Source organism: Anser anser, assembly GCF_964211835.1.
Source record: "Anser anser genome assembly, chromosome: 18".
In the NCBI taxonomy this organism is placed as follows: domain Eukaryota; kingdom Metazoa; phylum Chordata; class Aves; order Anseriformes; family Anatidae; genus Anser; species Anser anser.
The window spans coordinates 7,061,331-7,075,780 of NC_139739.1; the positions used below are offsets into that span (position 1 = coordinate 7,061,331).

A 14,450-nucleotide genomic window follows, 5' to 3' on the forward strand; every position below is an offset into this window, starting at 1 on the left:
AAAAACACAAAGTCCTGCCATCCCCTGTTGAAACACAAACAGACTGGAACAAATCCAACCGGTATAAAAATCAGTGTATGGAAGTTTTAGAATCTCAGATTAAAAATATTGCATGATTCACTCCCACCTGAGCGTAACTGAATCTCAGAAGAAATCCTCTATCACCTTCGCTCCCACAGTCAGAGCCGCAAAGTTAAACCTCTTAAACACAACTCTACTTAGGGCACAAGGGTCCGGACACCAAAAAAAGAAAAAAAAACAAAACAAAACAACAACAACAAAAAAACCACAGAGCACTAGAGGACTGGAGTCTTCTTCACTATTTTTGGGCCATCTCTATGCAGCCACTACAGAACTGCAGGTTCACTAACCTTGTGCCAGCTCCATAACCTCTGCCTGCTTAGGATTCCTTTGATGCAAGGAAAGATTTAAGCAGGGGCAGTTTATCCACAGCACAAACAAGCTCAAGGTTGCCCCACATTGCTCCCTCAAACACGTCTTCCTTTCCAATCGACTCTGGGGCACCTGCAGCTTTTATTTTTAATTTCTTTGAGCCGCACAGTTCATCTCAGATCGCTTCTTGGCTCTAAACAGGTCCGGCAAGATAAACCTCTCCAGCTAACAACAAGAAATCTATAGTGACGGACAACCAGCAGATCATCTAGCTAATCTCCACTTGTCCCACTTTAACTGAAGCTTTTTGCAAACAAGTATTGATCCATTGTTCCACAGTCACAAATCCTCAAGTAATTCTCTGCGAAAAGAAGCTCTTCTTTTTGTGAGGGGAAGGGATGCTTTCTTTTTAACCAGGGAGCAGCAAATAATATAACATAAAACAAAACAGAACATAAAGCAAAACCAAAACAGAATTAAAAATAAATCTGCAACACCAGCAGCTGAATGTTTTGCTTCGGCCCACAGGTCAAGAGCCCTCTTTCATAAAGTCACACAAACACATCTTTTGCTTCCAGTTCCCCCGGTTAACATTTCATCCCCAAATTGGATTTTGATACACCAAAGCTTTCTTAAGGGCTCTAGACATCAATTTTACTTTTCTTACAGTTGCACTAATAGGAACTTAAATTTATTCTACTTTCTTTGCTCACACAAGCACCTTTTCAGTGCGGCTGCACAATAAACCTTTCCTAACTTTATTTTACTTCTCTACAGTATTACTCCTTGGTGTCAAAACAGAGGGAACAGTCAGTGCTGGGACTACGTGCGAGTTGTCTTTCTCCTGTTTTTGCAAGTCCCGGTATGCAGCCACATACAGCAGTGGCTGGTCAGAGTGCCAGGGATGGTTCATCATCGCCTGGTGAAAAACCCAAGTTCAGCTTTTCATAAATAAGATATACTGCCGGCTCGAAGGGAAGCAAAAAACTGAGCACAAACAACCAAAGCCCAGCAGGAGCCCTTGTCAGGCAAAGCTTTTACAGGGAAAAACTACTTTGCTTTTCGCCTTCGCCACTTGAGCCACAACTATTTCTTTTCTACCAGCACATCTCAGCACGTCCAGACTGATGTTATTTTCACAAAAGTGGTTGAATTAAAAATAAAATAAAAAGCTGCTAAAAAAATAAGTCCAGCAGAAACATGTAGAGAACCGTAAAAAACAAAAACCAGAAGTGATGAAAAGAATACAACTTGGCCACCAAGCTTTTGTGATAGAAACCACACCAAGGTGCTCCACATCTCTACAGGATCTCACCAGTTTACACCAGTTTTTACCTGGTTCAACAGGAAAGGGGCTGGAGAAGCCCAGGCATACTGCTGATTTTATCATCACAAGGCGGTATAAACGGGAGAAAAAGGAGGTGGGAGATGAGCTCAACCATTTCATTTTATTAAACAACTCCCAAAAGGTAATTTTGACTTCAAGAAAAATCACACATTTCAATTGACTGGCAGTGAGCTTTAGAAATTGAGCTTATTTAGTATCTGGTCCCCACTTAGAGGAACCCGAAAGATCTCTGAGGCCTTTTGAAATTTAGCTTGTATTGGTAGGTGCATCTGTCACCAGAAATTACAAGCGTTAAAGCTGGGGTTGTGGGTGAGATTCTCTTGCCCGCATTACAAAAGGGAAAAGCAGATGATCACCATCTGACCCTGAAGACAATGAATTAAATATTTTTTCAGGTGAACAGACATTTATAAACCAAAAGAAGACAACAGGAGACGTTCAATTAATGCCTTTTTTAGTATTACATTTTTTTGTTCTTACTCTGCTTGAAATTCTGAGGTCAAAGTCAATTTCATTACAATCAACATGCCAGATCTATCAAGATTACTCCATATCCTCATGCCACCCAGGAAAGTAGTTTAATTGCTTTCATTATCTTTGGAACTTTATTATTCTAATTATCTGTGTAGTTTTATTATCCTAAGTATTGATCTTTCCTTCTAATGACTCCTATAATTAAGACAGGAAGATGTTGAGTCTCTCTGTAAAAACTAGCAACTGAAAGAGCACAAAGCAAACTAGCCCCTTGGTGCAATGGGGAGAACTGGAATCAAACATTTGGAAAACTTCTAAACCTCTGAATTTTGATTCTAGAATGTGAGAAGCTGAATTTTATTTTAGTGGCAGTTTCAATACACAGCCAGGGACCAATCCATTGCCAGCTCACTGGCACAGACAGCTGGACTGTAAGGGCTTTGAAGGGAAGGGATTTTTCATTCTGTACCTGAGCTGAACTTTGCACGATGCCCTCCTTTCCCAGGACTTTCTGTTTCTGTCGCTGCAATGCAAAGGATCAGCAAATGAATTATTCAGTCTTCTGCGTCTTGTTGCACTCCTCTCCTTCAGTGCCGAAGAAGTTATCATGGCATGTCATATTTAATTTTGAAAATCTGTTTTGCATGGTTTCATCTACAATTTGCACGTGCTTTCCTTGCATCTCAAAGCATTTCCCATGCAGGCATTTGTAGTAAAGTAAGAACATACACAGTAACAAATATCATTCAGTGACAGGTAGTACAGCTGTCTTTCTGTTCAAATTTCATCTTGTTCCCATTGAAGCAAGTAAGACTTGATGATATGCAGCCATAGAAGTAATGCTGTACTCACTGGCTTTTATGTATTTTCTGAATCTTTCAAAAAACTGAACATATAAAAATGAGATATCGGCAGTTCTGTGGCAAATAATTAAGTCTACGATGTACAGTAACATTTTTTCTTGTATTTTCTTCACAAAAAGACCACTGTTAAACATTTGCACAATAAAATAGATCAAGTTTATGATGCTAGAGCACATAAATAGTCTTCAAAAAATTTTAAAAATCCTTCAGTAAATTAAATAACAGGTTTCTGAATTTTGAAATCATTCTCCTTTGCTTAATTATTTTAAATCATTCATTAACTCTAAGAGCTAATGAAACTTCTGAGTTTAAATCTAGGGCATACCTCATGGCTGGCCAGACAGCACACACTTTGCATCACCCAGCTCCTATCCAGGTTCAGCTGGCCGCACACAAATCGTATGCTGGGACATTCAGAGGAGCCATCCGCGTTGTATCTGCTTTATCACCTGCTTGAGCAGCTCAGTGCAGCCCATCTGACATGACTGCCAATTCATTTTGAGGCTTGATTCTTTAAAGCAGATGCACGGCTTCAAACCCTCCTGGACTATCGCACATGGAGACCCCACCTGATTTGTTACTGCTCCGGTATGACCAAGTCACTCCGCTCTTTCCTCCAGGGTCCACTGAATGCCAAGACGAAATGAGCTTGGTGATGGAGGAGGGATGGAGTTCAGATTTGTTTTTCATTCTGCCATTACTAAGAGATTGAATAGGCAATAGATGCTTATTGTTAAGTATCACACAACACTGAGAGGCCTATAAAGTGCATGTAGGAGACAAGTGTAGCTGAACAAATGAATCACTCAGCACAGGAACCACCGTGTTCCTTCATTTTTTCATTAAGAAGCCTGACGTGCCTACTCTTTCCTATGGCCATCTGTGCGCAGCCGATGGTTCTCCAGGAACAAGAAGAACATATTTGCAGCCTGGTTTCTTCCTTCAGTTTTGCTCTGTGTCAGAACAGGACAGGTAAGTTAGAGCAGGCTGCTGAAATGTGCTATCCATCCAGATAAATAAAGGACCTTAGCTTTAGATTGGTCCTGGATTGTGCAGCCAGAACATGCATATGTAAAAGTTCAGGTGCGGTTTTGTGAACAACGAATTAAAGAAGCATGCCTTAGGCATGAAGCAGTTACTGTAACCAATACAGACACATCCAGCAGCTCGGGGTTCATAGAAAAAAAAAAAAAAACTTCTGGAGGATGCTTTAAAATTTGATGCTTAGCTACCCATTAGATTCGGAAGGATGTTACAACCATTTCCATCACATTTATTCCAAAGCCAGGTCCAGCCACAAAACAAAACCGTGGAAAGCATATTTCCGACTCTATTTCTAGACTTTGTGTGCCCATTGTCACTAAACAGCCAGTACAAATGAGTCAAAAAAGCTCACTTATAGCAAAGAAAAAGGAAGGTCTTGTAGAGAAGATCCTCTATCAAAATCCTGGAGATCACAAGTTAATTACTAGCTTCAGCACGTGACAAATGTGTTCCTCAGTCATGCACAGGTAGTGCTCACGTCACTCTTTAACCTGTTTTTCAGGACACAAAGCTGCTCAGGACAAAGGCCGTGCTACTAAAGGGCCCTGTGGCTCCCAGAACACAGCAACAATTGCAGACTTCTGTTTGTAAGACAAATAAGAGGAACATTAAAAAGGTCGTAAGGGGACATATGGAAAAGAACACTATTCGTATATTTTAAGGCCATTGCTTTAAGTCTGCAATAGCTTTAAAGCTCATGTAGATCTTCATATTGGCAAACCTTTATTCCGGATAAAGATGTCAGGATAGGAGTAACATATTTAGACCTGTCTATGCCTGCACAGTCTGTGCCCAGTTCCACAACTTTGACAGAACCCGCACAAGGCCTCTGAAAATAATCCAGTCTAGATAAGGGCATTTGTCAACAGCTGTAAGCCACTCGTATGAGCGAATGGTCACAACCTGACAAGGCTTCCAGATAGTGAAATGAAGTCTTAATAACAAACCTAAGATACAAGTCCTCTGATAAAGCAAAGGATAATACAAAAGCCATACTGCTGCTGTCAAAACAGCGCTGCTCTGAGACACCTCCAGTGCGAAACCATGAGTCACGTTGGCTTCCTGCTTCAGAACGGGTCCAGGCTGATTCAGAATCTGCTAAGATTAAAAATTACTCTTCAAGTATGGCACGGTGGGTGCTCCAGGAAAGTTATTGCGAGGAAACTTTTTCTCTACAGCATTGGAAGGTATTTTCTTCTCTTTCAGTGTTATTAATGCATAGAGTTCAGGCTAGGTTAAATCATCTGTTCTGAATAGGCAAGGTTGTTCTGTTTTACTGACCTGCTTCCACGCTGCACTAAGAACAGGTATTTGTCCCAAATTTGTACTTCAGAAAGACACCTGGCTACAGCTAAAGACTGCTGGAGATGGGGAAGCCATCCCTTACTTCTGGACCTTGTGAAGCCTTCCTTGGGCCTTTGCTCCACTCAGCCTCCCCAGTAACGTTGCCTCGGGGACTCCTGTGTAATTAAATAGATGCAGCCACACTTTATTTTGTCCTCTGAACACATCAGGCCCTTTTCCGTGCTCTCAGGTATGTCCGCCAGCCTAGGGGACCACGACAACCTGTCTGTATAGCTCCAGTGCCATGAACTTGGACACCAGGGAACCACTCTGATATCACAGGGAAGTCGACGAAGGGTGTGTAAGACTGATAGAAAGCATACAGGATAGTATACCCTGGATTATTCTCTAACATGTTGAAAAAAGGAAACACGCGTTGAGAAGGCTGGATACTAATGGGCCCAGAGCTTGTTGATGACAAGAAATTGGCAGCTTGTTAACCTGGACACCCAAAGACATATCAGCCTCAACAAGGAGAGCTAATTGTAACATGATTAATGCCAATCATTTGCTCTATGCCAATCCCTCACACACGTTCCCAAGGATGGCATTTTTCCACCCTGGCATCCATAATATAATTAATATTGTGTGGCTAAAAGGCAGAGGGAGAAATGAAGGAATGCGTACATAATGCCAGATGGGAACAGAAGAATGCAGGCTATAAGTTGCCTATGAAATGCAGCTGATTATAGGCAACACAATTAGCAATCTGTGCAGCTGCCTTGCTATGACTCCCCAGGTCAGAGAACGCTCTCTGCTGCAGTGTTGAAGAAAGCATTTCTTTGCTATTGCAGGAGAATATGAAGCTAAAATCCTTCAAATAATCCAGCCTTGAAAACAACCAAATAGTGACAAACATGAAAACCCCACTACAGTATTAATGTTACTACTATGAAGACAACAGCAAGAAAACCTCCTTGTGCCTATACTGAGTAGAAATATTTTTCCTTTCATGTTTAAAGGTGCGTGAATGCTGCACTCACCTGCAGCAAGACTCTCTTAATTCAAATTGAAGTCAGGGAGTTATAACACAGCACATTTTATCCACTTCCTTGTTCAGCTAGGTCCATTTCCACCATTTCACTTGGGCCCAGTAGCTAATCTCTCTGCAGACCGCTGTACTGACACCAACAGGCAGGTTCCTCACCTTTAATGAGGGACGTGTGAGGATACCCGAACCAAAGAGGCTGCACAAAGACAGGAGGACGCCCTAATTCTTCAGGACTGCTGCGCTATGTGGATTTCTCACACCACCCTGAGAGCATTACCTTGGCCAGCCTTTTCGTGAAGGCCTTGGTCCAGCAGCTCCGTGACCAAACACCGAAGCAAGGACAGTACTGTCAACACCTCCGAAGTAAGGCAAGTGCCCTTCTGAACTGGCAAAACACTAAAAAACATGGAAGCAGCTCAGACAGGAGAGCTGATGAAATCCTTTATATTACATTCAGCTCTTTCTTTTTTCAATCTTCAGGTTTTAAACGCACAAAAATCTCACAGGAATACTCCTCATTTTCTGTATCTGTTCTTTCTGAGCGCCTGTTTCTTTTTTAAAAAAAAAAAAAGAAATCTAATATATTCTTAACATGAAACATTTAATGCCTGTTGCACAAATGTGTAATAAAATTCAGCCCTGTGGCTCTTCTACTGTCAAGCTAAATAGAATCCATTTGAAACAAACGTGCAGCTTTAAAATTTCTTCATCTGAATGTTCCTGTCTTTGAACGGAGCAATTCTGCTCTCCTGCCCCCACAGATCAAGAGGGATTTAGGAGAAGCAGTAGGAGGGAATATTTTGGTATTGGTTTTGTTTTGCCAGCCCAGGGTCTTGCAGAGCTGTACCCTACTGAAGAAAAATGAATCCTTCCTCAGAGGCATTGATTTTATCAGATATTAAAAGTATACACAAATAGAAGAAGAAAAGCAGCCCCAAACATTTTTCCAAAGAAAGGAAACAAAAGGGCTTGAGGTATGGTATGGGGGACAAATACTACCAAGAGATGTCTTCACTTGGCCTAGATCTCACATCACTTAGGGCCAGTTTATTACCACATACAGAAGGAAAAGAAGTATTAGTGGCTGAAGGGGGCCTCAACACCATCCCTGAGAACCCAGCCTTCTCCTCTCCCCAGGAGAAGCAGCCTTTCGTTGGCCAAGCCATGCTGTGGAGCAGAGGCATACCCGAACTGTTCCATACCAGCAGAGCCCCTTTCGCTGCTGTCTTTACTAAGTGGTGGCTCTCTAACCCTGTGTCTGCTGACACAGCGGCTCTGCAGGTCAAACACGAGCCAACAGACCCTATATGTGGTGTAGGGTCAGCGGTGAGACGAGGCTGCAGTTGCACAATGCAGAGATGGAGAGGAAGCCAATTGCAAGAATGAATTCAGCACAAGGTTTGCACTCTTGCACGCTGTGAGAAGGACTGAGACTGCCCCATACAACTAAGTGGTTTGTGCTGAGGGCTGCCTGCCTGTCCCGTCTATGTTTCAGCACTGTTTCCTTCAGGATTAAGCTCTAGACCAATCCCACAGACTGAGTTTCCCTTAGCAGCTGGAGCATGTCTTCCTATTCAATTATGTGTGAATTATAGTATGTGAAAAAGATTGGGAGATTTACTTCAAAAGCACGCTCCTGATCCAAACTAAAATGGTAGTGTGGATGCAACCATAACTCAAGAATATCAGGCCCACCACTGCGTTGGAATCAATTATTTCCCTGTCAAACACAACAGAGTTGCAATTCTTACTAGCTCCAAAGCTGAGCAAGTTTTTAATATTAATGTAGTGTTAAGAAAGGAGTCAACAAATTAGTGTATTATTGTACATAATTTTTCAAACTGTTTTCCTGACACGTGAGCTAGGTTTTAGTCTTTGAAGAGAGCTGTTAGTTTTAAGTTTTCCTCTGCAGTCACCCTATGAGGAAATCAGTGGCAGTTAGAGTTTGCTTTCTGGGGATTTTTCCCTACCCTCTCTAAACTGGAAAGCAATTTTTAGGCTGGGGAAGCTTCCCAGGAGAGTGTCATGAGCTTCTGGGCTTGCATTTCTAGGAATCAGAATTATCCAAGCACTTGCTTTGTGATCATCTCTGTTCCAGCATTGGCATATATATCTAAATATAGAAAGATACATTTAATATACTGATTCACTGCTGTCTTCTCTGCAGGGAAGCTGATCTGCAAACCTCAGGTTTCTTTAAGATGCAGTGGCTGTGCTACACAACATCCAGAAGAGACGCCTTGGCATTGTGAATAGTCAGGTGTCTTTTGACTTTTAAAAATAAATATATCTAGTTGCAAAAGCACATGCTCCAACTAATACGGGATTTATCAGTTTTGTGACTAAGCATGTACATTGCGTGTACATGTGCCTTCACAGGTGGAAATAAATTAATGTGACTTTTAACTGGCACACTTAAAGAGAAAAAGAAATTTACTAAGCCTTTGTTTTGTTAACTGTGTAGGTAGGGAGCTTTAAACACAAAGAGGTAGAGACAAAGGCATCATTCAAGCAAGAACTTCATGTCTCACTCTTGCACCACTGAGCTTGCACACAAAGCTTATATCAAACTGATTTGGGAACTGTTCTGAGTGAAGTTCGACAAAATCACAGCCTGAATATACATTTCTGTAAAATGAATCACAATAGAAAAGCACTGACTTATGTTTCTAATTAATTTTCTAAACCAAATGATAATTACGTTATTAATGACTAGTAGATCTGGTCTGCAAGTATGTGTGAGCTGCTTCATTCTTACGGAGCTTAAGAGTAAAAGCTGACAGTAGAAATAAGTCAATAAAAACAACAAGAAAGTCCTCATTGCTGCAAAATATGGAATGCAAAGAACAATGGTAACTTTCCAGTGATGGGTAAAACCCTACAGGCCTTTTGAATTTTAACTGGGTAATATTAAAAATTTCTGTAATTATTTAATGCCTCGCATCCTTCTTTGTTCTTGTGGCATTCCGACAGACTGGGGCTACTTCTGAGCTCTTCGCAACAGGTTTGGGATGCACCTCTTTGTGAGGACATAGCACGAACACCCTCACGCTGGCAGAGTCCCGCTGCACATGCTGCTGCAGGGGGACCATTTCTTAAATTAGAAATAAAAAGCTAGTGCCATAAATACATGCTGTTAATCCAATACCTCAGGTACGCATTGCAGAGTGCTGGCAAGTTACAAGAAGGTCTAAAGCCCTGAGCAAAACCATTCTGTGGAGAAACAAGGCTGTTTTAACGTCAAGTTTTTCCCAGCCCCTCTCCCCTCTTTCACGCACACATTAAATTGAACCAAAATACCAGGCAGCATCCTTTATCTGTGCTTTGTAGCACCAGCTGCTGGTAAAAATATAGCTGCTGTAAAAGCAGAGAAGAAGTTAAGCCCCCTTTAAAGAGCTCACAAGATAGGTCCAGCTCGGTACTGCTGGTCTGGTACTGCAGACCAAAACACCGAGGCTGATCCGCTGTGAAGTCTCAATGATGTCTGACCCCAGCTCTCATCTCCGCAACGACACTCTGCTAAAGCCACATAAGCCCAGAGTCATCCAGCCGACAGGAGATGAGCTATCTTAGAGCACCATCCAGTATCAGAATGAGGTTTTCTCATTCCTCTTGGCTTAAGCATCACTGCCCAGTAATTCCTTCAATACCAGGATTTTAAAACGTCTCACTTATTTCGGCCAGGAGGTTGTGAAATAGTCATTGGTAGCAATAGTCACTGGCAGCCATTGGTAGAGTTCAGCTGTGACCAATGCACAGATATAAAAACAGTCCCTTGCAATAAGTGCAAAATATTGCACTTACATTAACAAAATACTCATATATATTGAGAGATGGTAAAGTCTAAGAGATCCATCACAACGCAACTATTCCAAAGATCCTATTTCATCCCCTTCTGGGCCATTTTGGTGTACATAGGGTTCTTGAGCAAGACACCTGCCGCCCGAGCATTTGAGGGCCATCACAGATGTTTCCTTTGCCATTTGTCTGTGTTTCCTCTGCCCTTTCAGACAGCCGTGTGCTATTGGTGCTTAGCACAAAGTGATCCCTTCACACGCAGACACTGTGAAAGTGTCGGATGGAAGGGTACCAGTAAATGATCCTTCACTCTCAGTGATTGACAAAGTCCTAATGCAGAGTTACATCAAACTTCAATGTCTGTCTCTAAAACTCCCTCTACTTCACATTCTACTGTTTTTTTTTTCTATCCACACATTTTCTCTTTTTGTTGTTTGTAATTGGAATGTGTTTAAATAGCCCTTTCACGTATTGATTAGGCCAGTACCAGAAGCAGCAAGGATATGATTGATGAATATACCTGTTCATTTAAAAGAGGTCTGAGGCAGCAGTGAAATTAGTTGCTGACTTCAGTAATTTCATCACAAAATTATGCTCATGTAAGTAGCAAAGAGTATTTCTGCTGTGCAGTCAGAAAGTCAACTTTTGATCTTCACAACAGAAAAGAAGCAATCCTGCATGTGAGTTCTTTACAGCAACCTGGACAGTTCAGTGACCGTTGGGTGGATTTATGCAGAAAACCCACACTGTTAGGGACTGAAAAACCTCTGCTTTTTAGCCCATGATAAATCATCCCATGTAGACTGTGTGGAGCTGTTATGTACAGACTGAGGAAATGACACTTTTTCCTTTTCAACTACGCACTGCTGCTAGAGAGAATTACAGTGCTATATACACAGTGAAACCTCTTCTGAGCACCCTGACACATTGATCAGACAGAATTTGCCTTTGAAGGACTTAAATAAATAAAGAAAGAAATAAAACCTCTGGCTTGATTGTCCTGGGTTTCTAACGGGGATGCAGTAGAAATGTATTCATAGCTTTAGTAACAGTTTTAGGTAGGCAAATGCCTAAAGAAATTCAGATGTTCTAGAAGGACAGAAAGTAGAGATGGTACTTGTAGCCTCTCAAGCACCATCACCTGCGGTGCTGAGGTCCAGGGGAATCCAGAAGCCCTTCCCGAGGGCCAGAGCTTGCTCAGCTCCCAGCTGCTCAGAGACTGTGCATGGCTCCCATGAGCTTGTCAACAGGCAGATGGCATTTTAATAAAGAAAGACAACTGGTAGCTCTGCAATAATAAATCTTTGCAGAATTAGGTAGCAAGTAGAAAAGTATAATTGCTGAGTTTCTCAGCAGGTTTTTTGGAATATTTCATCTAAGTAGGGTTGGTGGGCCAACTTTTGCACAGGTTGTTTGCTTTAAGGGGTTATAAATATATAAATGAATACCATCCTGAAAGAATATTTAGACAAGCCATTACAGCAGAAACCTGGTGATGGAGGGGGCCTCACTCTCAGCTCCAGGTACCTCAATTCTAAGTCTGATTAATTTATTATCAGGTGGAAGACATACACAGGTACAACGGCATAAAGGCAATTGTGTCAAAGCACGAAGTGGACAAAGTCATCTGTCTTACCTCCTCTAATCCACATCGCAGCAGCACCCACTGTAAAGCTGCATCCATGACACTGGGGTGCACCTTCCAGATGCTGCAGTTCCATCACGCAGTGACTGGGCAGAGCTGACCAGGAAGCTGTTCCATCATGAGAAATTTTTTAAAAATCTGAAAGAAAATACAAAAAAAAAAAGACAACGTATTTGAATTGCAAATGATTCTTGCACTTTCAAAAAAATTGGAACAAAATCATTTTTGAACTTGGCATCTGTGAAATCAAAGGCAGGGGAGGCATTGCAACGGGATGACCATCTCAGACCAGATTCTTCAAGGCCCTGTCTGGCAGCTCTGGGCAAGTGTTAAACTGGCAAAGCGCTGCCCTGGGAGCCCTGCTGCTCCTGTGCACCAAGGGTGGAATTACTCACAGGTAGCCATCACCAGCCTCTGCCAGAGAGGAGACAAGGTGGAACTGGGGCTAGGACACAAAAGAGCAGCTTTAGGTTCTCAACAAGCTACTATATGCTATAGAAATAAAATAAACAGTTATTATAACCTGCAAGCTAATTCTTTGAATTTTTTTTTTGTTGGTAGTGGTTTTCTTTAAATCACTTAACACTTGGGGTCCCTTTCCTCCAAATCAGAAGGAAGAGGTCTGGCAGACACGTGGCATAAATACTCAGACAACAATAGAACAATGCTAAAACCTCCTCCTCCTCCTTTCTTTACCCATCTCTTTATCTTTCAGCACTGCTAACAGATTTGCTGTTTACAGAGCAGTGACAAAGCCTAGTTAGGGATGCATCTTTAAAAAATAATGCAGGGAAAGGAAGGAGCAGTTATCCTTGAGATCAGATGGTTCCCCAACATGTTTGATCCCTCAGATCAAATGCAATATTTTTCCTCCCACTGTGCGTGTGTGTTTGTACTGGCACCAGTCTGCTGGCAGAGCGAGGCAGGTACCCCTGTCCTTAGAATTCCTGATCACAGTCGTGGGAGATTCAGAGTAGAAGGGAACAAACACTGTCCATTAAAAAACAGCCTTGAGTTGTTTTTTTGCCAGTTCTCTTGCTTTAGGCTCGTACTTTGGTGTTCACTCAAACCACTGAAGTCTCTTATCAGGGACAGCACAGCATAGAAGTTGAAATGGAAAAACACAGGCAATCGGAGTTTCCTTAGAAAATATTCGAAGGCAAACTTGGAAATGTCTTAATTTTAAAAACTTTTCGCTTCACAATTATCTCTCCCTAAAAGCAAAGTGATGACAGTGAAGTGACAAAAAAAGAAATAAAGAAAAAGAAATTAAAAAAGGGGAGGCAAAAGAAAAAAATGGGGAAAAAATTACTTCCCCAGGGTTTTTAGTCTGCTTTTTCATATATATCATCTTCCTAACCACAGCACAGGAAAATGATCATCTCTTAACCACATTAAACTTAACCATCCATTAAAAAATATTCTATTAATACCTGTCTCCTGCAACAAAAGATCTCTAAGACAACCCTATCTTTTGCTGTTGCTCCCACCTTCCTTGACAAATTAAAGTTTATATCAAATGAAAACTTGGAATAAATGAGGGTCGGTACGACCCTACGAGCAAACTTTGATAACCTGGATTTCCCAATGATGGCGATGTAATGGCAGGACTAAAATTTCCACTGGAGCAGGCTGTTTATTTTCTTTCCCCCCATCCGTACGTGCTCAGCAGGTCTCAGTGAGCAGCAGAGGCCCCGAGGAGCGCGACGTCGTGTCTGGGGACCTCACCCAGGGCTGGGAGTCCCCTTCTCAGTCTGCCCGTCGACCTTGAAGTTGTCCTTGCCTGATCTGTGCCTGCAGGGAAGTGAAATCCACTTCCCTCATCGCGTGCTGTGTGATTTCTAGATGCAAAGCTTCCCGAAACAGTGCAGCACGGTAAGTGCCCTGCTTCACTTGCTTGTTACCTAACGCAGCTTGTGTGTGTGTTATTGTACCTCAGCTCACCATCTGACTAATTTGACAACCTACAAGAGACGGAGAAATCCAAGTCCCTCTCATTTTTTAACAAGCCTCAAGGTGTAAAATCATTGGATCAGACTGCTAAAAGAATCTCATATTTTAAATGCTTATTTTGAACCCATTAGGGTTTTCAGGTAACCAAGAAACTCATCTTTATTCGGAGGCAATTTCTTTTACAGCTGCCTGTAATCTCCCAACTTCCAGACTCAAAATCATTTAAAAACAAATAAGCTTCCCCACAGATAAAATTCAGAATCTCTCTGAGCCTTCGTGATAATAAAACTAAAGGGCAACGCTAAGTTGAAAAAGGAGAAGAAAAACAGAGGAAGCCAGAAAAGTCCCGTGAAGTTCAGGATTTAACCTTAAGGCTAGAAGAAACGGGCAGAGCACATTTCTCATTTCCATCTGCCATTTTGTGGAGTTGAGATGAGAGCAGCAGCAGAGCACAGTATCTATATCGTGTTAGCACTGTTCATATTCTCGTGTGCTTTTGTATGTATGTGTTTGGACTCCAGCTGGGCCTTGTGCCATCACATATTATATATTCACAGCTTCAGACTTCACAGCCAAGATTTTCAAAAAGCTTCAGTA

The 14,450-nt window shown here is 41.9% G+C and overlaps 1 protein-coding gene across 7 annotated transcripts in view; it reads right to left on the minus strand.

The window, feature by feature from the left end:
- The window catches only part of GALNT9 (polypeptide N-acetylgalactosaminyltransferase 9), a 301,612-nt gene that overhangs the window by 185,729 nt on the left and 101,433 nt on the right, over positions 1-14,450 (minus strand). For all 7 annotated transcript variants that reach the window (XM_083804016.1, XM_083804017.1, XM_083804018.1 and 4 more), the window contains one exon: positions 11,892-12,038. In XM_083804016.1, the coding sequence (XP_083660142.1) occupies positions 11,892-11,976 (85 nt within the window). In that variant the 5' untranslated portion in view covers positions 11,977-12,038. The remainder of the gene's footprint in view (positions 1-11,891; positions 12,039-14,450) is intronic.